The sequence below is a fragment of the Dendrobium catenatum genome, unplaced genomic scaffold (assembly GCF_001605985.2).
Source record: "Dendrobium catenatum unplaced genomic scaffold, ASM160598v2 fragScaff_scaffold_1428, whole genome shotgun sequence".
Classification (NCBI taxonomy): domain Eukaryota; kingdom Viridiplantae; phylum Streptophyta; class Magnoliopsida; order Asparagales; family Orchidaceae; genus Dendrobium; species Dendrobium catenatum.
The window spans coordinates 492,511-516,794 of record NW_021319890.1 but is presented as its reverse complement, the minus strand read 5'-3'; the positions used below and the strand labels follow the sequence as shown (position 1 = coordinate 516,794).

The 24,284-nt window shown below is 34.1% G+C and overlaps 1 protein-coding gene across 1 annotated transcript; it reads left to right on the top strand.

The window, feature by feature from the left end:
• Positions 1 to 12,279: 12,279 nt before the first annotated feature.
• LOC110114117 (receptor-like protein kinase HSL1) lies at positions 12,280 to 15,916 on the top strand. The gene is made up of 2 exons (XM_020846882.2): positions 12,280 to 15,025; positions 15,277 to 15,916. Exons 1-2 carry the CDS (start codon positions 12,418 to 12,420, stop codon positions 15,720 to 15,722), a joined length of 3,054 nt encoding a protein of 1,017 aa, XP_020702541.1. The 5' UTR covers positions 12,280 to 12,417; the 3' UTR covers positions 15,723 to 15,916.
• The last annotated feature ends 8,368 nt before the right edge of the window (positions 15,917 to 24,284 follow it).

Genomic DNA, 24,284 nt, shown 5'->3' with positions numbered 1-24,284 from the left:
TTACATGATTTTTATTTGATTTCAAGTAATTATAAGGAGCTTGTAGACTTAGGCTAGGAAGTGATGATTGTTTGGTTTTAGTCCTGTTATGGATATCATAATATTATTTTGGACATTAGACTTTAATCAGAATGTAAATATTAAATGTAGTAATTTTTTTATATTTGTATATATTTTTTTGAATGTTATAAGTGAGCTCTGGTTGCCAATGATCTGGTTGTTAATGAAACAAAAAAGTTAATAAGGAAAAAAAATAAATAAAATTCTTTTATTTTAAATTATAGGGCATGAAAGAGGTTAATCAGACAAAAGATTATTAAAAAAATTCTATTAAAAGAAAAGTTGTAGTATTGCTTGTATTATTTATTGAATTAAGACATTATAAATTTATTTTGTTTAGAAGGATTTATTTTATATTTCATATTTATTTATTAATCTGACAAATATATATTTAAGGAAAGGAAAAGAAGACTAAACCTGATTCTAAAGTTCATAAAAGTCTGAGAATATTATGAAGTTTGTTAGCATGATCCCCCAGATGTTTAAAGATAGATCAGCGAAACAGTCTGGACTGAAATATAAGAAAATGCATGAAAATAGTTAGAAAATGACTTGTAAGATTATGAAAGAACGTGTTATGCAATGTGTCTAATGTGGGAGAAGACATTTAGGAACCTATTATAGGGCGCCCGAACAATATTTTAGGTGTGGCTTTGGACACAAAATGGACAAATGTTCACTACCTGAACATGGGTAGGGACATGTTCAGATTCAAAGCAAACTATGGGAACTGGTGACAAAGACTTCTAAAGTGTCGGATGATATGATTGGGATGATTTGTTTATTTATTTATATTTTTTACATGTTGCGCTTTCTGATGTAATTTTAGAATTGATTTTGATGAGGTTATCGACATAGATTCTTTAATATTGATCCTTGATCAACTTACCAACTTGATTTAATGATTTTATTTTAAGCATGACTACATTCTCAAACTAATATAGAAATGTTGAGGGTGACATTTACAAAAAAAGGGTTAATAACCTGAAAATTATAAAAATAATTTAAAATTTAAATTATATAAAAAGTAAAAAATCTAAATTGGAGCATTACAGTGTTGTATTTGCAGACATAATGGCACTAAGAGGTGTCTGGGAAGTGCCAATACAATGCTGAGCTTTTTAGAAATTTTTATAATAATTTAGTTCTGCGGCGCTAAGGTGCTGCTACTGTGTAGTGCTATTTTACAAGAAGGGCTGTGACACTAGGTCATTGGAACACCACGGTGCTAGGCACTAAACATCATTTTTAAAGATTTTCCATTTAAATATCATAGCCACCATTTCTCCCCTCCACTATTTTCTTTTATTGGCTGGAAAGGAAGAAAGGAGGAGAAGAGAGGAAGTGAGAGGGGAAGGAAGAGAGAGCAAGTCCTTTGGGCTTTTTTGTTTTTTATTCTTATTACAAAAGTAATTTTTTGTATTATAAGTAACTATACTCATACTCCTATTTTTGATAGTTTTTATGTCTAAAGATTTATCTCTCCTATATGTGCAAAAAAAATATTTTCTCAAAATTTATCAAGCTTCAATATGTAACATTTATTATATGATAGATATAATTCCTATGAGCATTTTCACAATAATACTGTTGAATTTCACCTGGTTGATTGATAGGTATAAATTTTTAAAGTTAGTGCATCGTGTTTGGATTTTTCTACATTTCAAAGGCTAATGTATTTCAAACATGATATTAAATTGTAAAGAGAAAATGATATATTTGATATAAGATAAAAATGGTATTTATTTTTAACTAATGATGGTTGAAAATTAACATCATAATTAAAATAGGTCGGCCTCAAAAAGTAATATCTTGTATAGGAGGATTGGCAGTCAACTTTCCTTGAAATGAAATGTTTATGATATAATCCAAGTTATAGCCTGTAATCGATTTATTGTTTTATGCTGACTAGTAGACGGTGACCACTCTTAATGATTTTTTAAAGCTACCTGTGAATTGACTAAAGATTGATGAATAATATGGTAGGATAAAAATTGATGATCAACTAGTCAATACTTTGAGTTAAATTAAATATTGATGATCAACTAGTCAATAATTAGAGATGAAGATGTTGAAAACACCTCATTAAAGTTGCTTGTACTGCCTTGATATTTATTAATGAATCCATAATTATATTTACAAAATAACATATGAATTGCTTGATAGATAGTACCTGCACTGATACTGATACAATATGGTATAGCATACGACAGGGACATTGATAGAAATTGATAGGCATATTTTTGTAATATACGAATAAGTATACTTACATAGCATAGTGACATGGCACATTAGCTAATACTTCATTCTACTAATTTTTCTTATAGTTGACAGACCACTTTTATTTTTACTCATTATATTCTTTTTTCTATTAATTAATACTAATTTAGAAATTGCTTATTATTTTTACAGATAGAATATTCATTATTGATTGATATTGAATAGAGTTGGAGAATACATATTGATTCTTTTTCCATACATTGATGTTAGTGGTAAGTTTTATTATTTGATGGGGTATGTGTTACTTACATAATTGTTTTACAATTTCAGGTAAAGGTAAAGAGCTTGTAGAGTGAGGCTAGATAATGATGATAATTTAGTTTTTTTAACTCTTATGTTGTATATATATTCTTAAGTGACATATTATGGCTATTCTAATATTATTTTAGTCTTGGGAATCTAATCAAGGTATAAGAATAAACTATAGTAATATAATTATATTTTATAACTTTTTGTATAATTTTTTTCTAAATGTAATTAGTCAGCTCTGATTGTTAATGATCTTGTTGTTAATGCAATGAAAAATAATCCAAAAAAGAAAAAGAAGTAAACATTTTCTACTCTAAATCTCAAGGATTGTCAAACATCATCAACAAACTATGATCCTCAAATTGTTATCGCCAAATTATAGTCCCTATAATATATCTTAACAACAACCCTCCATTTTACAATCTTTCAATGATTATCACATTGTTACATCAACACCTACTAACTTCATAACCAACTTTTGCTAATAATGTTAACTGAACTCATAACTTACAAGATCGATGCACGCCTATGACATAAACTTTGACTCCCAACTTAATCACATATATCTATGCTAAATTCCTACCGAATGACTCTTTCAATCTCAACAAACTAATTTTTTATTTACAACATATTTATGCCTTATCTCAGGGATAAACTTCACTTTTAAGTAAAATATTCATACAGTTGAAGTCATTTTAATTATCTTAAGTTGCGTGTTTTTTTTCATTAAAGATTTTTTATGTAATAAATTTTCTATCTCTTATATTTCTTATAAATATATGTTGTTGAATGCTATTTTGTTCAGTGGATGATAAAGGGATGTACTTTGGGCTGCCTATGGACTTAGAGCTTGAAGGTGAAGATAATAAACTTAGAATACTAGAGTGTGAGAATATGGATCTAGAGAAAATCTTTATTATACAAGCCATATGAACATGAGTAATAGAAGCGAGGGATCTATACTACAGAGCTTAAACTAAGAATGACATAATAAATCATTTCTTAAAGAAAAAGGAAAATAAAGTTTATAGCAATGGTCCTTCTTTCTAGTGATTATGATGATGATCATGATCCTCCCTTTTTATAGGATTTAGGGATTTATAATTGATATGTACAGGACATAGTAACTATTCTATCTGTCTTTGATGTAGCTCGGTCTTCTCTACAAAGTAAAGTAGATATCACCATGAGAGGATGTGAGTAAGATGAACTAGTGGATCAAGTAGATATTGTCATGATGTTGTTCAAAGGTTGCCTCAGTTTGGTGAGAAGGGTTTGTAGCATTCAAATGTAGTTGGGAGAATGAGACAACATAACATGTGAAACTAGCTAGAGGTTGATTTGATTGCAAGTGATGTTTTTGTGAGGGTGAAATGTGTTGTTAACTTAATTTTCGATGTGTCTTGCAAGGGAGATTTGACTTTGGCTAGGATGGATAAAGATTTATTTTTTAAGAGAGGAACCTCTAAGATCGCCTTTGCTAGGGATGGTGACAACTTGGAAAATGTGTCCAATGCTAGTCTTCCATGTTGCAGTGTTAAGCTTTGTCCAAGTTCCTGATCAAGTCTCTCAGACGAATTATTTTGTGAGAGGAAAGGATTTTTCTTTTGCTTGACATGACGTAACCTATAAGACACCTACGAATGAGTACCGCATATGTCATTGTGAGTGTACACATGATGAATATTCATGTAAAGTTAATATTTTAATGTATATATATTTCTATATTATAGTGAATGTTCTAGCAAGCAACAATATCAAAATATTTTTATAAAAAGTATAGTAAAATGAACTACAAAAATTTTAAATTTTATATTTCAAGATAATATAATAACAATAAATTATAGGATATTATATAAAGTATCAATTTAATTTAAATTTTAAAAAAAATTGAAGATTATTCTATTATATTTTTAATATATTTTATAAAACAATTCTCATTATTTTATTTTAATTTGGGTCCATGTAATTATGGCTTCATATTTTAAGCTAATCTCCTCGACACTAAATGCGTGTGTGCTCTAGTCACTTTCCCTCAATCTTCGTCTCCTTCTCCACCTCACATTCCCTTTTACATTGAGGCTGGATGGGACCCATACCCATGGGCTCCCCTCTTCACCCTAATGATTTTCCCCCTTTCTCCCATGCCTTAATTGCCTCTTCTTCAGTAGCCTCTACTTCGCCATTAAACTTGTCGAATATTGCCAACCCAGCCAGCTTTTCTTCCATGGATCTCCCAATCTCTTTTCTACATACCCAAGATGAAGTGATTATTTTTTTCAAAATTCAAGACTGACGCTATGCAAAGGAATGGAACTTGCCTCTAGTAGGTTATTTTGTTGGAAGGAGGCCTTATTACAAGGCACTTCTTGTAGCCATACGTGAAACTTGGAAGATATAAAGTAATAATAAGTTCTTTAACATGAGTGATGGTTTTTTCCTCATCAAATTCTTATCCTCTATGGATTATAACATGCCCTGGTCTGTTGGAGTACAATTTCTATTGGGTAAGCCATTCATTCTCAAAAAATGGGTACCTAAATTTAGGCCATAAAGGGATAACTTTTCCTCAGTCCCCATATGGTTTAAGATATTGGATCTTCCCTTGTGTGTTTGGAATTTGGAGTGCATATCTCAAATTTCTTGCAAAGTTGGTATACCTTTAGCTGCGATGCTCTCACAATGCATAAAATTTAGCTCACATACTATGTAGGTCAACAACAAAACCACATATCTAGAATGTATTCCTATTTCTATAGAGGATGAAATTATTAATTTGAAAATACATTATGAGTGGCGGCCTACCCCTTGTTATTTTCTTGGCTCCTTAGTTCACACTCTAGCTACTTTCTATCTACGCCTCCCATTGAGCAAACTGAAGCTAATACGATAGTTATATCTAAAAGAGGTAGGAATCTATCTCTTGATCCCAGAGATGCTAAAAATTGAGCAAAACCAAGACTAAGGCTCCTCCATAGAGGAAGTTCAGCCACCAACATTCATAATAGCAAATTTCTCAACCCCCAAAACTTCAAACCAAACCATCTTCTGATCATCCATAATCCTCCACAGATATCCCTACCACCAATTCCCCCTCTATTTCATTATCATAATCTAATTTGTTAGCTGCTACTATTCCCAACCTAAATTCCCCTACTTAAGAAACCACTTTGAGCTCCACCATCCCACCCACTTATGACACAACACCACCCTCTATACTCTCTCCAAATAAATTTGATTCACTCATAGATTTACATCCATAAGAAAATCCTAAGGATGATTCTATTGAGATCAATAGTTCGTTATCCAATTCCAATGCAGAAAAACCTAATCATTCCTTAACCAAAGACTTAAATCAAAAGAACCTAAGTAATAAGCATACGAGAAGTATGCCTCACTCCTCCACTTCCACATCCTAATGACCCTCCCATCAAACGCCTATATGAATGTTTGAGGATTCAATAATCCAAGCAAAGAATTAACTTGTAAGTAATTTACCAAAGCCCACAAACTAGATATGCTGTGTATTATGGAAAATAGGATCCAAGCGGTACTATTTTGGATCCTTGGTTTATTACCTCTCATTCTATTTTTGATAGTTAATCTAGTTTTAAAAATTATGATCATTCTACCTTTGGTAGAATCTAGATCAAATGGTCTCCCACATTTAGCACTTCTCAAATGACCAGTGGCTTGATCAATTTTGGGCCATCTTCAACTTTCCTATTATCTGTTATTTATGCCTCTAACCCTATCGATGAGCGCTCCTCCCTTTGTCAGCAAATTTGAGATATTTCTCTGCCAAATCACATGCCCTAAATTGTTATGGGGGATTTTAATTGCTATAGATTTTAGAATGAAAGAGCTAGAAACTCAATCCTGCATTTTAGTAGACTCGGGATCTAAATTCACTTATTTTTATACTCATCTTAATGATCTTGCTTTTATGGGGCATTTGTTTACTTGGCTCAATCAACAAATAGAGAACCTCATACGCATCAAACTGGATAGAGCTTTAGTTAGAAATGCTTGGTTAACTAAATATCCTATATCTTTATATCTTATTAGGGATCCCAAGTGATTGGATCATACACCTCTTATCTTAGAGGATGATTATTAGGACATCTTGCTTAATGTTTTCATGGAACCTTATCATTACATTCTGATTGAGATTTTTTTTTTTCACAAGCATGTTATGGTGAAGAATGCTATTAAAAAAAAAAAGTGGGCCTCCTTCTCTGCTATTGAAGAATCTTTAATGAGTCTAAGGGAGAAACAAAACTCTTATATTTCTCTTATGGAAGCAGATACTACTAACCTTGAGCTAAATTCATCACTCAAATCCATAAATTCTGAGATTGCTAATCTCACGGTTTCATGGTCATCTTAAATTTTCCAACAGGCTAAGGAAAAGTGGTCAAAACACGGAGAGGATGATCTCAAATTTCTTAAATCAAAAATTAGGATGAGGAATAATTATAAAAGAGTCTCTATTATCTCTACTTTGTTTGGGAATTTAGATAATCAAGTTAGCGCTCCTTGCGCTATCAATTAACATTTTGAGGATCTATTTAATCCTCCTCTCACCCTTATTTTTGACCTCTCTAACCTTCCTGTAGGTGTTGTTATTCCCCCTAGAAATCAAAGAAGAAGTATTTTCAGGTGCTTCCTGCGAATCTTCTGGGTCGGATGGTTTTAACTTCCTTTTTCACAAAACTGGTTGGCACATTTTGGGGCCTACTTTTTCCAAAGTTGTTATGTCTTTTTTTGAGAAAGGTTACTTGCCTCGAAAGGTCAAAGCTACTGTCAATGCCCTCATTCTTAAGTCTTCCCATGCAGCTTCTATATCTAACATTAGGCCGATATCACTCTGCAACACCTTGTACAAGATCATTACTTCTAGGCTCGAACACATTATGCCCCTCATTAATAACCAGGCTCAAGTTGGTTTCATTAACAAAAGGATCACTATTGATAATGTAATTCTTGCTACAACCATGTTGAGGTTTAAAAAAAATGCACTAATAGCAACTTTATGTATGCCAAATTGGACGTCAGGAAGGCCTTTGATTCTATATATAGAGAATTTCTATTCCAGAGGATGGCCCAAAAAGGTTTCCCTAACATCTTTATTTGTTGGGTTAAGGCTTGCATTTCAAATGTGCATTTCTCTGTTTGTTTGGAAGGGGGTTTGGAGGGTAATTTTCCACTACAGGAAAACACGTGAAAACCGTCGGATGTTCCGGCAGAATTTTTTGCGTCGATAAATACGGCGTTTATACAGAGGCATAATGTGAAGGAATATTAATGACGTTTATTCTGGTGCATCTTGCAACAGAAACTTGCCGACGTCCATTGCACCGATACTAACGTCAGAAATTAGCAGCTTTTCATTATTACCGGCAAAGTTTACGACAGAATATGTCCGGCGCATTTACCGGCAGAGAATACGTTAGCTATTTTAAACTCAACGACTTGGAACCGACGAAACATGCGCTGGAAAAAGTTCTGGAGTCCGGGACGTCGGAAAGTCCGCCTGCGAAAGTCCTATTTCAAAACACGACCCGTCTAGCTGCTTATTTCATTACGGTCTTTCTCTCGCATCTCCGATCTCTCTCTCGTCGCCCCAGCATCGGCCACCCTAAATTGCCGTCGCCAAGCTTTGTAGACGTTCACGGGACGTCGCCGATGATCACCACCTTCATCGCCATCGAAAGGAGATCGTTTTCCCAAAATTCGACCCCGATTTTCCACCGCCTCCCGATTTTCCACTGCCTCCAGATTTTGTCGATTGTAAGATTTTTTTCTTCATGTTATTTCTTATAGACATTTGCTAGATGATGCACATATTAGATATTTTTTTGTTGATAAATTTTTCAAAATCAATTTGGATTCATGCCAAGTTGGTCTATTATGGAAGCCATACTTTTATTGATAGGTTTGATGGAGAAATATAGAGAGAATAAGGAGGATCTACATATGATTTTTATTGATTTAGAGAAAGAATATGATAAAGTTCAAAGAGGAGTGCTATTGAGAGTTCTTGCAAAATAAAAAGAGTTAATAGCGCTTATATTCAAATCATTAAAAATATGTATTCATGAGATATTACTTATGTTAAAACACAAGGTGGTTTGACAAAGTAATTTCTTATTAGCTTTGCAGCCAGTTCATATGAGTCCTTATATAGTCAACAAATAACTGCCCTTCAAGCAGAGCTAGAATAAGCAAATCACAAGCTGATTGGAAAGTTCAGTTGCAAGCACAAGTTCAAATGCAGATGCAAGAGCAACACAATTAGTTGTTGGATGAAATGCGCAAAATGAGGGAGTAGTTGAGTGGAAAAGAGGTAGCTCCAGCTGAGGATGAGTCCATGAATTCAGAGTAGTTTAGTTTAGTCATATGAACTTGTTTACTTTTTTGAATCTGGGTTATTGAACAATTTGTGATGTTTTTAATATTAGTTAGTTAATGTATTGAACAATCTATTTTAATAGATATTTATGTTTTTAAGTATATGTTGAAGTTCTTGAGATCTGTGATGTGTAGATCTATGTTGTGGAACTATTATTGTATGTATTTGTATATGTTTGCAGGTGTAAATCCGATTGTTGGCTGGGAATGCAATTTTTTTATTATTGCTATAGGTTTTTGACAGATTTGGCATTGGAAATATGTCGGAAACAATGATACAATGAATCGGTGCAATGATGTCGGCATTTTATTTCTGCCGGAAATACTAGCGAAAAATGCGTCGGAAATAAGTCGTAGCTTTAGTTATGGCGCACCTGACGACGTCTTATCCGCTGGAGTTTATGGCAACTAAAGGGCGCCGGAAATAAGGCATAGCTTTAATTACGGCGAACCTTACGTCATTTTATCTACCGGTATTTCCGTCGGATATGTACGTCGTAAATTCTGGTGTATATAATGTCGGAATAATCTATTAAGAAATGACATTTTGGCTAACACATTTTGCATCGTTAATGCATCAGACAGTGCGCTGGAAAGATTTTCAGCGACTTATAAACATTGTAAGATATTTTTCGACGCGCACCAAACCGGCGTACGAAATTCCGACGAAAATGCGCCGAAAACCAAGGATTTCGTAGTATTTTATGTATTATCGACGGATACTTTTCGCCGGTAATATCGAGTTTTTCTGTAGTGTTCCCTCTTCTTCTAGTCTTTTCCAAGGCTGTCCTTTAGACCATATTTATTATGCAATGCTTTGGATACCCTCTCTTGCTTGTTGGATTGTACTGAGCATGCTAATCAGTTTGAGGGTTTTTGACACGAATGGGTTTCACCTCTCGCGCTTACTTTACGCTGACGATCTTTTATTTATTTGGTATAATCTCCCATCCTAATTATTCAACCTTAAAGGAGATTCTTGTCACATTTTCTAGCTCGACTGGTTTGGTAATTAATTTGAAAAAGCTCTATCATCTTAATCCTAATAACCCCAATGCTAATGACATTTATGCTATCCTCAACATCCCTTAACTATGCTTTAAAATTACCTACTTGGTATTGTCGATCTCCATTAAGAGTCAGCGTCTCTAATTTCTGACCTCTCTTGATGTTATCATTTACAAGCTTTCCAGTTGGAAAGCCAAATCTCTCTCTCTCTCTCTTTTGCAGGTTGGCTTTAATTCCTTAGATTCACATTTTGGAATAACATTGTTTACTGGATTAGTGATGCTATCATACCAAAGTCTTTCTCTAAGCAAATTGTCAAAATTTTAGCAAAATTCCTATACTTTGGTGATTCTAATGCAAATAAAATTCATATTGTTTCTTGGTCTAATACATGCATATCTAAAAACAAAGGAGGATTGGGCATTCATGACTTTAATGCTCTTAGATATGCTTTTAATTTCTCTTTAATTTATAGAATTTTCCACATCCCTTCCTTATTATCCTCGTGGTTATTCAACAATTGTTGTTCACCTTGGAAAAATACCCCACCAATTGCCTCTGCTATGTGGAAAAGCGTATGTGATTCAACCTTTAAAGCTATAAATAGTTTCTTCTCTAAAGTAACGGTTAATAACCTGATCTCCCTAATATGGACCATTGGTGTAATAGTATTGCTTTAGTTGAGATCCCTCATCATGAATCTTTACTGGATCATTTTTCTACTGATGCTCGTATTACTGACCTCATTGACACTAATGGCTAGAAGTTGTTTGCTTCTTCTCATGGGATTATTCAAAATAAAATCCTTTCAACTCATATATATTCTGATGGAAACATGAGATGTCAGAATTAATGCTCTTAGACGAATTATTATGTCATGTCACTGGACCATCCGGTCAACAATCCATATGTGCCTTGTCACCCGGATACACTGGGCCCCGGGTGTATGTGGGTGACGTGATGCGTCTGGATTGGTATCCGGACAAATCGAGAAACCGAACGTAATAATTTTCCCTAATATTGGGGGTAGATTTTACTCTTTCATGCAAAACTTTTATAAAGAGGATAATTTGGTCTCTTGGCATAGTGTTGTGTTGCATAATCATTATGCTCTTAGGTTCTCTATATTCGACTAGTTTTGTCTGAATGGGGGTCTCAAATATAATGTTGTTCTTATCAAGAGAAATGTTGGGGTTGATCCTTATTGTTGTCTGTGCAAATTGAATCATGAGAGTGCCTCACACTTAATTTTTGAGTGTGATTTTACCTTTTCCATCGTCTCTTATTTTCTGCCAATCTTAAAAGATTTTCTTATGAGGCCCAATATAACTCAAACTTTAGATTTTATTGCAGGAAGTGCTAATCATAAACTGTATAAGCTGAATTTCTTGTTGTTATGGTGCTTTGTTTAATATATTTGGCAAGATAGAAATATTAGAAAGTTTGATAATTCTTATAATAACTATATTACCATATAGGAGAACATAAGAAAAGCAATTTGTTTTAAACTAACAAGATGGAAAAATGGAGAGGAGTTTAACAGTATGCTTTATGATCTGGACTGATTATCAAAGTGATCTCTATGTTTTTTTTTTGTTCCTACAGCTCTGATTGGGTTTTGTTGTCTTGTTGGTTCATGCTATCATGTCATTTGCGATCTCATATTTGCATTTTTTTCTGGATTTGTGCTCATCCGGCTATGCAATTTCTTTATCTTCTTTTGCTATATGCGATTCTTGGGAAAAGAGCTTGAGATTGGTATGGGCCGAAAATGAATTCAATGCATCCCTCATTCAATTGACGGTGATTCTTTGCAACATTATCTAGTAATGAAGGCAATACTCGCAACCTTGGTGTTTGGTAGTTGCAATGACATTGTTCTGAGGCTTTTAGAATTTGAAAATTTTCTTTCTTGATTTTTGGGTGCCAATTTTTTGTATTTGACCACTTTTTGCTCTTAGTCTTTTTCAGCCTATTTTGTATTGTGTTCTTTATTACACTTTTTTTGCTGAGCCGGAGCTTTTGCTCTTAGTTTTTCCTTATTTGTTTTTCATAGTTATGTGCTTTTGATTGTTTTTTCATAATCTCTTTTCTAGTAACTACTTTTCATATAATGAAAATTCGGCTTTGCCCTTAATTTTTCAAAAAAAATATTGGGTCCATGTGCGTGACAATTTATGATTAATTTGAAATGATTTTTTTATTGATTCTTAAAGCGGCTTTTTAATATAAAATATATATTTGTTGTACTAAAAAATTGTTTAAAAAGTTAATACAAAAAAAAAGGCACCTCATAAGCTAGGAAATCGAAGGGAGGATTTATAGACTTCCAAAGCGAAAACACCCGTTACAAAACCCCGCAGACAAATCACAACCCAACCGCTGCGCTCAAAATAAAAAAATAAAATGATGGCGGCAAAATTTCCACCACCCTCTCGTCGTTTCATTCTCCTCCTCCTCTCAATCTACGTTCCTCTCGCTAAACTCCAAACCGAATCAAGCGAGGCTGAGAAACGCACTCTTCTCCAAATCAAGAGCGACTTCGGAAATCCTCCATCACTCGACTCCTGGAACAACTCCACCTTAACCAATCTCTGCAACTGGACCGGGGTCCACTGCGACGACTATGGGTCCGTTTCCCAAATCTCCCTTCCCAACCAGAACATCGCCGGTCAGTTACCTCCTTCCATGTGTAACCTCATCAATCTCACCGTTCTCGATCTCAACAACAACTCCATCTCCGGCGTCTTCCCCACCCTCCTCTACAACTGCTCCAGTCTCCGGTACCTCGACATCTCCCAGAACCTCCTCGTCGGCAATCTCCCCAACGACATCCACCGCTTGCCTTCCCAGCTCACCGAACTTATCCTATCCGGAAACAACTTCACCGGCGACATACCGACATCCATCGGCCAGCTACCGGCTATTCAAAGGCTCTGCCTTGATTACAACCTTTTTAATGGTGCCCTTCCGGCCGAAATCGGGAACCTTTCCACCTTGGAGACTCTCTGGCTCGCGAACAATCCTTTCCCCCGGACAACGACGATTCCGCCAAAGTTCGGCAACTTGACGAGACTGACTTATTTGTGGATGAGACAGGCGAACTTGGAAGGAGAGATCCCGGAGTCTTTTGGGAAGTTGGCTGCGCTCCAGCATCTCGATTTGTCAATAAATTCTCTGAGCGGGAGAATTCCTGATGGGATTTGGGCGCTTGAGAATTTGCGATTTCTTTTTCTGTACAAGAATCAACTCTCCGGCGGAATCAATGGAACGGCCATCAAAGCTCTCAGCTTCGAGTCCATCGATGTTTCACAGAATCAGTTAACAGGAAGAATACCAGAGGAATTTGGGAGAATGGGCAATCTGTCTTTTCTATTAATGTACCTTAATCGATTTTCCGGCGAGATCCCGGCGAACATCGGCTTGCTTCCATCACTTACCGATCTTCGCCTTTTCAACAACAGACTATCCGGCGGCCTGCCGACGGAGCTTGGTAAGCACTCACAGTTGTGGAACGTTGAGGTAGACGACAACCTGCTCTCTGGTGAGTTTCCATCAGATCTCTGCGCTAGAGGAGCACTGGTCTCTGTTATTATGTTCAATAACAACTTCTCAGGCAATTTGCCGGCGTCACTCAACAAATGCTTCACGCTGAGCAATCTCATGATCTACAGAAACAATTTCTCCGGTGAACTCCCAGCTGGGATCTGGACCGCGGCTGTGAATTTGACGACTGTGATGATAGGAGACAACTCGCTCACCGGCACTCTACCAAACGTACTCCCGTGGAATCTAACGCGGCTTGAAATCCAGAACAACCATTTCACTGGCAACCTTCCTTCGACGGCCAAGAATCTTATCGTTTTCAATGCGAACAGTAATCTTCTCTCCGGCCCGATTCCTACCAATCTGAGTGGTTTCTCCCAGCTTGCCGTCTTATCCCTTGGGGGCAACCAGATATCCGGCTCTGTTCCGCCGGGAATCTCCAATCTTCGATACCTCACAGATCTAAATCTCAGCAGCAACCAACTCGTGGGCGAGATCCCTTCCTCAATCGGCACCTTGCCAGTTCTCATCTCGCTAAATCTATCAAACAACCAACTCTCTGGCGCCATCCCGTCGGCACTCGGTGACCTCCGGCTTAACCTACTCGATCTGTCCTCCAACGATCTCTCCGGCGAGATCCCAATCACGCTGCAGAGCAAAGCTTACTCCCAGAGCTTTACCTCCAACCCCGGCCTCTGCTCCTCCAACTCCGATCTCCACATCAACCCCTGCAAATCCAGGGCGGAAGGCTCGAATGGGCTCGCCCGAGGCGTCCGCATCCTTATTGCTGTCCTTGTAGCTCTCGTTCTAATTGCCGCTGGCCTCTTCGCCTTCTTCGCGGCGAAGGACTGTCGCCAACGGCGCAGGGCCGATATCGACCAGGATTGGAAAATGACGCCGTTCCAATCGCTGGATTTCACGGAGGAAAGCATCATTCGTGGACTCAAAGAGGAGAATGTCGTGGGGAGAGGCGGATCGGGGAAGGTATACCGCGTGGCTGCCGGAGTTCGATCCGGCGGCGCTGTGGCCGTGAAGAGGATGTATTGCGAGAGGAAGATGGATTGGAAGCTGGAGAGGGAATTCGAAGCGGAGTTGAGGGTTTTGGGCTCGATCCGCCACATCAATATTGTGAGGCTGCTGTGCTGCGTTTCCGGTGCGTGCGAGAAGCTCTTGGTGTATGAGTACATGGAGAACGGGAGCTTGGATCGGTGGTTACACGGAGGGCACAGAGAGTTGGACTGGCCTGGCAGAGTCGGTATAGCGATCGGGGCGGCGCAAGGTCTGAGCTATTTGCACCACGAGTGCTCGCCTCCAGTGGTGCATCGCGACGTAAAGTCCAGCAATATTCTTCTAGACTCCAAGCTTAGGCCCAAAATAGCTGATTTTGGTCTGGCCCGGATCATGGCCCGACCCGGAGAACAGCATTCGACTGCGGTGGTTGTGGGGTCGTTCGGCTACATGGCACCAGGTCAGCACAGAATGACTTAATTATTCTTTTAAAGGCATGCAAGCACTACTAGAGTAGAGACATCAATAAAAGTCACTACTAATAAAATGTATAAATCATCATATTTCGTTCATCTCTTTAACTTCTGCATATTGAGATATAAAATGTTTTAGACAAATATAAAATTAGATGAAAACCAAATAAAAAGAAGAAACATATTAATTAGTTGATTACAAATGCACGATAACTTAGTTTCATTTTATAATTTACAGAATGTGGATACACTAACAAAGTGAACGAGAAGATTGATGTGTACAGCTTTGGAGTAGTATTGTTGGAGTTGATCACCGGTAGGGAGGCGAGCGATGGAGGTGAGTATGGCAGTCTTGATAAGTGGGCTCGACTTCATTTTCAAAAAGGGAAAAAGATAATAGATGCAGTTGATCATAGAATCCGAAACCCCGTTCACCTGGATGAGATAGAAATGGTACTCAAATTGGCCATCATCTGCACTGGGACTCTACCATCAACCCGTCCAACTATGAAGGAGGTGCTGCAGATCCTGCTACGATGTGATCGAAGGTTCAGAAATGACGAGGGGCTGAGCTTAGAGCGCGACTGTGATCTCCTCCTTCAAAACAAGAGCAGCAGCTGGCGTAGTAAGAGCAAAATAAAAGTTGAAATCGAGGATCTTGTTGATAATGTTAACATTGTTTGATCTTGTTCCATGGTTCATGTTCTCTGTAGTTACCACAGTAGTTGTACATTGCAGTTAGTTTCATACCCCAGCCATTTTACTTTGTTCTATTGGGATCATCTTTTATTTTTGGCCAATATCATTTTCATTTTCTTTCGGCCAAAGTGCTGAAATCAGATAAATACACTGTCAATAACATGGAAAGTTAAAGATGATATGGCTTAGTTGTCATTTCCTCTCTCTCTCTCTCTCTCTCTCTCTCTCTCTCTCTCTCTCTCTTTTCACGAGTTCAAACTGCAATGTACTCTAATTATATTATTATGTTAAATCCCTTGCATATTATTATCTTCAATTAAATTTTGATCTCTTGAGGTCTTAGTTCATATTATAGAATTTATTTCTATTGTATTCAACTTTTTAGAAATCACTTCAACTTGTGTAAACAAAATTGATAAAACATTCAATTCATAAATTCTAACTACTTTTTGAGGATTTACCCTATAAGCATGCCACTGAAAATTATTAGTATCAATTTCCTCTATTAATTCATAGGCTTTCTTAAATGGCTTATACATTAATGATTGTCTAACTACGGCATCAACTATCACTTGAAGATATCCTACTGATCCACTATAAAATACTTGAATAATAACCTAATCAGTTATTGCATGATGTGGGCATTTTCTAGGCATTTTCTTAAATCATTCCAAACTCTCATAAATCGATTCTTCTTTAAACTGAGTAAAAGTAGTTATGTCATTTCAAAATTTAGCAATTTTTGAAGGTGGAAAATATTTAGAGAGAAACTTATGAGCTAATTTATTGCAAGTGGCTATAGAACCTGGGGATAAAGAATTCAACCAAATTTTTACTTTATCTCTTGGAGAAAAAGAAAATAATTTATGTCTAATAACATCATTCTTGATACCATTATACTTAAATATTGCACAAATTTCTAAGAAATTGGCTAAATATTAATTGGGATCTTCTACCGGAGTTCCCCAAAACTAAGAGTTCTAAACCATTTGAATAAAATTTTAATTCATAATTATTAGCTTAGATTGTAGGTATATTTATGCTCCGATAAATTTCATCTACTAAAAGGTTTGCATAATCCTTAAGGCATCTAGAATGATCTAGATCTAATTTAAGTTCAGCCATTTTCAAGATTTTTTTAGTTTTTTTAATTTTAGAAAGGGTTCTCTCAATTTTAGGATCAAATATCAAAAGTTCCTTTCTATGGTTATAAAGCATGCAACCAAAAATATATAAATAATCTAAGTAAAATAAAAAAAATAAAAATTTGTAAGTATTTCTAACTAAGAAATTAGTTAAATAATATAGTAAGAATTTTGCAAACATTAAAATACTTTCCTGACAATAATGCCAAAAACTTGATGGGTTTGTGCTTAGGTTTTCTTCAATAAAAAAATTATAGAAATACCACTTAATATTCACAGGAATATGTGCCAAATCATGTTATATAGTGATAGAGAAGAGTATCAATCCAACGAGAAAGATATGCTCACAGCTCACTTACAAATACTAATATTGTCTACTAAATTATAATATTTATCTTACTTGATAAAAATTGATGATGTGGAGATTCAATCATTAAATAAAATTACATAAATATAATAAATATATTATGCAGATATAATATTTTGATTTGATGAGTATAAATAATATATTTTTTCTAATAATTCTCTTTTAATTATGATGCCTTTCAGAGCTTATGCATTCCTCGATCTCTATCGAGCTTATAGGAACACAAGATGTCCACCGACTTCCTATGGTTATATCATCTCCTTAAGAATTTAAAGCATTTCATACCCTATGCCTAGGTATGATGTATATTAATTTAATATTCCTTGTTATGACTGCTTCCCTCCTTCAAGATACCACATTATACCAAATTTTAACTATGCATATGTCCATTATATGTATTAAGTTAAGATATGGTAATATTAAAAACATCTTCTTAAACATTTAAGGAATAAGAGAACTCATTAATACTATATGTGATATTTACATCATTGACCCAAAACCAGAGAATTTAGCCAGAGAAGAAGTAGAATTGAAGCAAAATCATTTTAATTAATATCATTGAAGAAAGAAGATACAAGAAATAGATATAACCAGAATGATTCAATTAATCTCCTCTACACTCCTATTTTCGTATAGATTTTCTTCCTTAAATTTAAGTCAAACACTCTAAAAATGGTATCAAGCACTTCTCTAAATTCCCTTAGTTATCACCCTAAGGGAAATTCAGAGAAGAACTCTGAATTATACTAAAATTATTTAATAAATTGAACTCTCTTACAAATATAACATAATAACTATTTATTGGAAAATATAAGTAGGCCTCTGGTGTTGTGGAGCTAGAAAGATCGCTGCCACTATGCCCAACAAATGAACCAATGCCATTACACTGCTTTTCTGGTTCCACCACTATGCTTGGTAATGTGGACCAGTCATCATTTAGCTATAGATCATGTCCCTGGGAAATGAAAAGTGCTATGCCACAGCACTACTGACTTTTGAACATTGCGGCGCCATAACAACAATTTTGGTATTTATGCATTATAGAGTGTGATGCTATGGCACTATCGAAAAAATAACACGGCGATGTAAAGCTAAATTTTTGACACCGCCATGCTATCTGATAGATAAGTTAGCACTGCAATGTTGATATTTAGGTGCTCCAATGGTGTCTTTGAAGGTGATGTAGTGTTGATTATTTTAACGCCATGATGTTATACGAAATTTAGAATTTTATGTCTGTATGTATTTTTCTTGCATAATACAACTAAAAAACACATTTCATTGAAAATATAATACAAATAATAATACATTATTTATACTTTTCAATCTACTCTCCTAGTCAGGTAATTAGAAGGCTGATTTTTTATATGACAAAGCCATCTAAGGCTGCTCTCTCTAATCTTATCTGGCACTAGTGCTACTTCCAACTCTTCATGTATACTCATTTCACATTCTATCCCTAAATGTACCACCACTCATCCACCTGAGTATCCTCATCTCTATAACACTTAATTTTATGATTCTCTTTTGATATATAACATTCTGGGCCATAAGATATTGTAAGCCTCATCACCATCCAATAGAATTTTTCCTTAAGTTTAAAAAGTACTTTTTTTATAACACAACAGGTCTGATGCATTCCTCCACTTCAACCATCCAATTTGAATTATACTAATAATATACCCATCTATTTCACCATCACTTTGAATAGTAGACTTGAGATTTCTAAATTATGTAATCATTTTAATGACTTGATCACCAAAGGTCACAATCCCCCCACTAGATCTACTACTACTAAAATTCCACTCTATGTATTCAATTTTATGTCTACTCAAACAAAAACCTTTTGATTATAAGGTTGATATCCATAATTCAAGTTTTCCTTCAACTCCCTATCTAGTCATATAAAAAAGAGGAAAATCATCCACAAAAAAACATACAATAGGTTACATCCTTTTGTAAATGTTTAGTAAGAACATCCATGAATAAAGTATAAAGATTTGTGCTTTCTAATCCTTGATGTAATCCAACTGAAAACCAAAATACTTGGTCAAACTAGTTTATGTTTAAACACATGTAAAACCTCTAAGATACATATCCATAACAGCTTAAATATAAGTATTACTAACTCCTTTCTTTTCTAGAAGTCTCTAGAGTGCTTCTCGTGGAACTTTATGATATGTGTTCTCTAAATCAATAAATATCATGTGTAGATGTTGCTTTCTCTATTCTTCTTCATGAAACCTCTCAACAAATGTATATTTTTATAGTAGACATATTAGGTATGAATCCAAATTGATTTTGATAAATATTAGTATAACATCATAACCTATGCTCAATTATTCTCTCCCATAGTTTTAATGTATGACATATAATTTCTCTATGATTTGTACACTCTTATGCATCATCTTTATTCTTAAAAATAGGAACCAACACACTCCTTTTCTACTCATTTAAAAAATAATATTGAAAAGTTTAGTAAGCCAAGAATTTGCTTGATCTTCTAAGCATTTCCACACTTCTGTTGTATTATCATCCGGTTTCCCTATTTTTTGCACTTCATTTTCTTTAAAGCCACTTTAACTTTGGCTTTATCAAAACATTGATAAAACTAAAAATTCTATTTTCATTTAAGGTGCTAAGGTTATGTAAGCCAATTGTATTCTTACAATATTCATCGAAAAGTTTATTAAAATATCTCATCCACGTATGTTTGATATAATCTTAAAAAAAAAAAACTTTTTGATCCTCATCCATAATGAACTTTGCTTGAACTAGATTTTTACTCCTATCTTTTTCTTGGCAAATGTATACATACATCTTTAACCATACTTAGCATCTAATATATTATATAAATCATAAAAACCTAAATTCTTTATAAACAAAGTATAAAGATTTGTTCTTAAAGCTAATCCATAATGTAATGCAACTGAAATAGGAAAATACTTGGTCAAACTAGTTTAATTTTAAACACATGTAACACCATTAAGATACATATCTTTAATGGCTTTAATATAAGTATTATTAACTCCTTTCATTCGAGAACTTTCTATAGCGCTTCTCTTGGAACTTTATGATATTTGTTCTCTAAATCAATAAATATTATTTGTAGATCTTCCTTTCTCCATTCTTCTCCAATAAACCTCTCAATAAATATATAGTTTCATAGTAGACCAACACAACATAAATCCAAATAGATTTAAAGATATGTTAGTATTACATCATAACCTATGCTCAATTATTCTCTTCAAAATTTTAATGTATGACACATAAACTTAATTCATTTATGATTTGCACACTCTTAAGCATCACCTTTATTCTTAAAAATTGGAACCAACACGCTCCTCTACTTATCGAACATATATGTAGTCTTCAAAATCATATTAATAGGTTTAGAAAATAAATAAATTTTCTGATCACCTAAGCATTTCCACACCTCTTTTGGATTATCATTAGGTTTCACTAATTTTCAAACATCATTTTCTTTAAAGCCTCTCTAACATTGACTTTATAAATAATATGTTAAAAATAAAAATTTATTTTCTTTTAGGGTGCTAAGGTTATACAAAATAATTGTGTTCTTAAAATCTTCATTAAAATGTTTATTAAAATATCTCTTCCACGTATGTTGGATATCATCATAAAAAAACACTTTTGTCTCCTCATCATTAATGAACTTTGCTTGAACTAGATCTTTACTCCTATCTTATTTTCTTGGTTAACATATACATCCATATTTCACCATACCTAGGATCTAGTCTATAAAATAAATCATAAAAGCTAAATTCTTTTCATTGTGTATTGCTTTGTTTAAGTTCTGGGCTCCTCTATAACTTTTTCAATTTTCTTAGTTTTTATGTCTAAACTAATTTTATAACAAATCTTCTAATTTTTATATTTCTTGCATATTTTTATTCCCCCACTGACTATTTTTTACTATTAGCAGCTTTTTCCTTTTGATACTCTAAGAATATATTTTGCAACATTCTTAATATTATTAGTTACTTTTTTCACATAAAATTAGTTTCCTCATGAAGAGTCAAAATCTTGAGATCTTTAATCTTACTCTCAAAAACATGTTTATTATCAATCTTTAAATAACTCCATCTAACCTTAGGATAATATTTTACTATATTTTTCATATTCTACCCTTTCATCTTAAAGTCTTAAACAAATAAGCGATGTTGGGTGCATGAACTTTTACTTAAATTGACTTTATAATCTCTGCAACATAATAAAATTATTTTTCTTATAAGAAAATAATCAATATGAGTTTTAATATATACATTTTTATAAAATATGATATGTTCCTCTCTTTTCTTAAAAGGTATTAATAATTACAAAATTATAACCTAGAGAAAAATCTTACATACTCACCCTGAATGCTTTTAAAATTTTCTACCACTATACTAATATATCTCTTTAAAACTCCTCCAATAAAAATTCTTTCCTCAAGATGTATTCTTTATACTAATTCTTCTAAGTCATTTAAAAAATTTTATTGTATTAAAATATTAATATAATTATTATTCAATATGTTATACAATAGCTATCAACAATCTAATATAACTCTTCAATTTTGTCATCTAGGGCTTAGGATGTGGTAATGGTAGTTTTAATAACACATAAATAGAAAATTAACTAGGGGCAAGTTGATGCGAGTAGTCGATGAAAGGCTAATAAAATTGCATTAAAAATAGAAGACTTAGTAGTGCATCAAATTATGTAAAATATGTGAATATTGCCTTCATAATCGGACAATTCAAAATCTTCCTAAAAAAGTATAATAACAAGTAAAAAGGCATAGAAAAATATAGAAGTAATAGTGAACTTATTTTTTATTTCATTTATTTTAAGTGGAAGAAACTAGTCAAATGGTCGTATCCAAGTCTTAAAAATTAATAACAAAAATTTAAGAATGAGGAGAAGGACAAGATAGAAAGAAACATAAAATAAAATCATATCATGATTTCTAGATCAATTTTGATTTAAACTCCACAAGGAAGGAAATTGTGGAAGAAGTCTCTAATTGTTTGTTAATGGCTAATGAAGAATTTGGAGAGAGCAAGTACAACTTTTCTGGTGGTGAAATTAAAATGTTTGAATAATTGCATGCTAGTTTTATTAAGTTGAAGAAAAAAAATTTGTTGAACCCTTTTTTTTAATAAGGTTGACTCTATCCTCTTAGAGCTTATCCTAAGCACTTAAGTTGTATACCTTAGTGTAGATTCCATCCCCATAGGAAGCTCTTAGTTGGATTCTCTAGGACTTAGATTTTGCCAACCCTAGAATGCTTAAATTTTTGGGATGTTTCTTTCCAAAGAACTTCTGGTACCCTTAAGATAGATTAATTATAATTTACCCTTAAGTGGTACCTTAGGAAACTATCCTTTATCCATTAAAATCCATTAGGAATATTTTAAACATTCGCAGCCTTATTTATGAAAGGTTGGGGGCCCCATGAGCCCCACAAGCTTAATTGGACCATCCATTCCTCAATCAACCTTGGATTAAACCATGAACCTTTAAGATACTCATTAGTAAACCATAGAAGATTGTGTAATCCACCTATTAAAACCTATATCAAACCATAAAATACCTAAAATTACCTAAATACCTAAAAACTAGGTAACCTTGATGTGAAGATTTATCTTGAAGGCTTTAGACCCATTCCTATATGCACCCTATAAGTAAAAAAGTCTTATACAACCCATTTGACCTCTGGTCAAAAATGCTTTAACCAAGGTCAATCCTTAACCAAAAACCTATCCTACACATCCAAATGGGATCATTTGGCATATAATTTGAGTCAAAGCACTTATAATATTTATTAGGAATGTTTTTACTTACACTTCACCCATTATCAAATCCATTTAACCATGCCAACCACAAGTTTCACATAAGCTCTTAAATATCTTTATATCCAATCCAAACATCTAAACTTAAATATGTTGCTTTGGCTTTAAGTCCAAACGACTCTAATATGTATGAGGATTATTTATGTTTATGGTTGACCCATGGTCAACCCATTGTTAAACTAAAAAACCTTAATGATCTAAAATTAATTCTTAGGAGTTAGCTTTGGTTTTAATAAAATTTATACGCTTTCATGGACATTTAGAATCTTTCTTCGTATTTTGTCAAGTCTGTTTACCCATATGTGCCAAAATTACCAAAATTCCTCTTACACCTAGGTTAGGGAAAACTATACATTTGAACCTTAACCTTGCATCGAAGTGACTGTAATCCGTCTTGGGGCTACTTGTAATCATGTATAACTTATGATCAAGCCCATTTGACCTTGTGATACTCAAATTCCAAAAATGCTCCTATGGTTCCCATTATGGGTTCCTTAGGTCAAAATTTAAACCTTAGCATTAGAATTTTGCACAAGTGGTCCCTACTTCACCCTTGTTGACCTCATTTTTTAGTGAGGTTAATTCTCCAAATCAAACATCCAGTATCCACACCAAGATCATTGAACACCATTCCAAACTTTGGATCAAATCCATCATTATGCTTAGCATAATGATTAGATCATTGATCCCAAAATCAAATCTTGAAAGGCACCCTTGATCATCATTTATTCACCTGATCCTTCACTCGATAGTCACCAAATGATTGTCACTGATATGAGTTCAATTTCTTAATTTGTCATACAACATGAAATTATTTATAAAGTGTAAACAATACATATCATAATTATATAATTATACTGGATGAACTAAATGTCATCTAGATAGCACTCAGGTTAGCCATACAGTATGATCTTATGATCATATTATATAAACCAAATGTCATCAAAAGAACTCTCGAGTGAGTCCTATAGTACTTCTTATGATCATACTGGATTATCAACACTTTATCCAAGGACTCCTCGAGTGATTCATACAGTATGATCTGTGATCATACAGTATGATTATTTCAAAATTAAAACTTTCCCAAATCATTAACCCTCACAATCAACTCAAAATCCAAAGAAAAATCAAATTTCAAATACTTTAGAATATAATCACCAATGATTATTTCCTTATC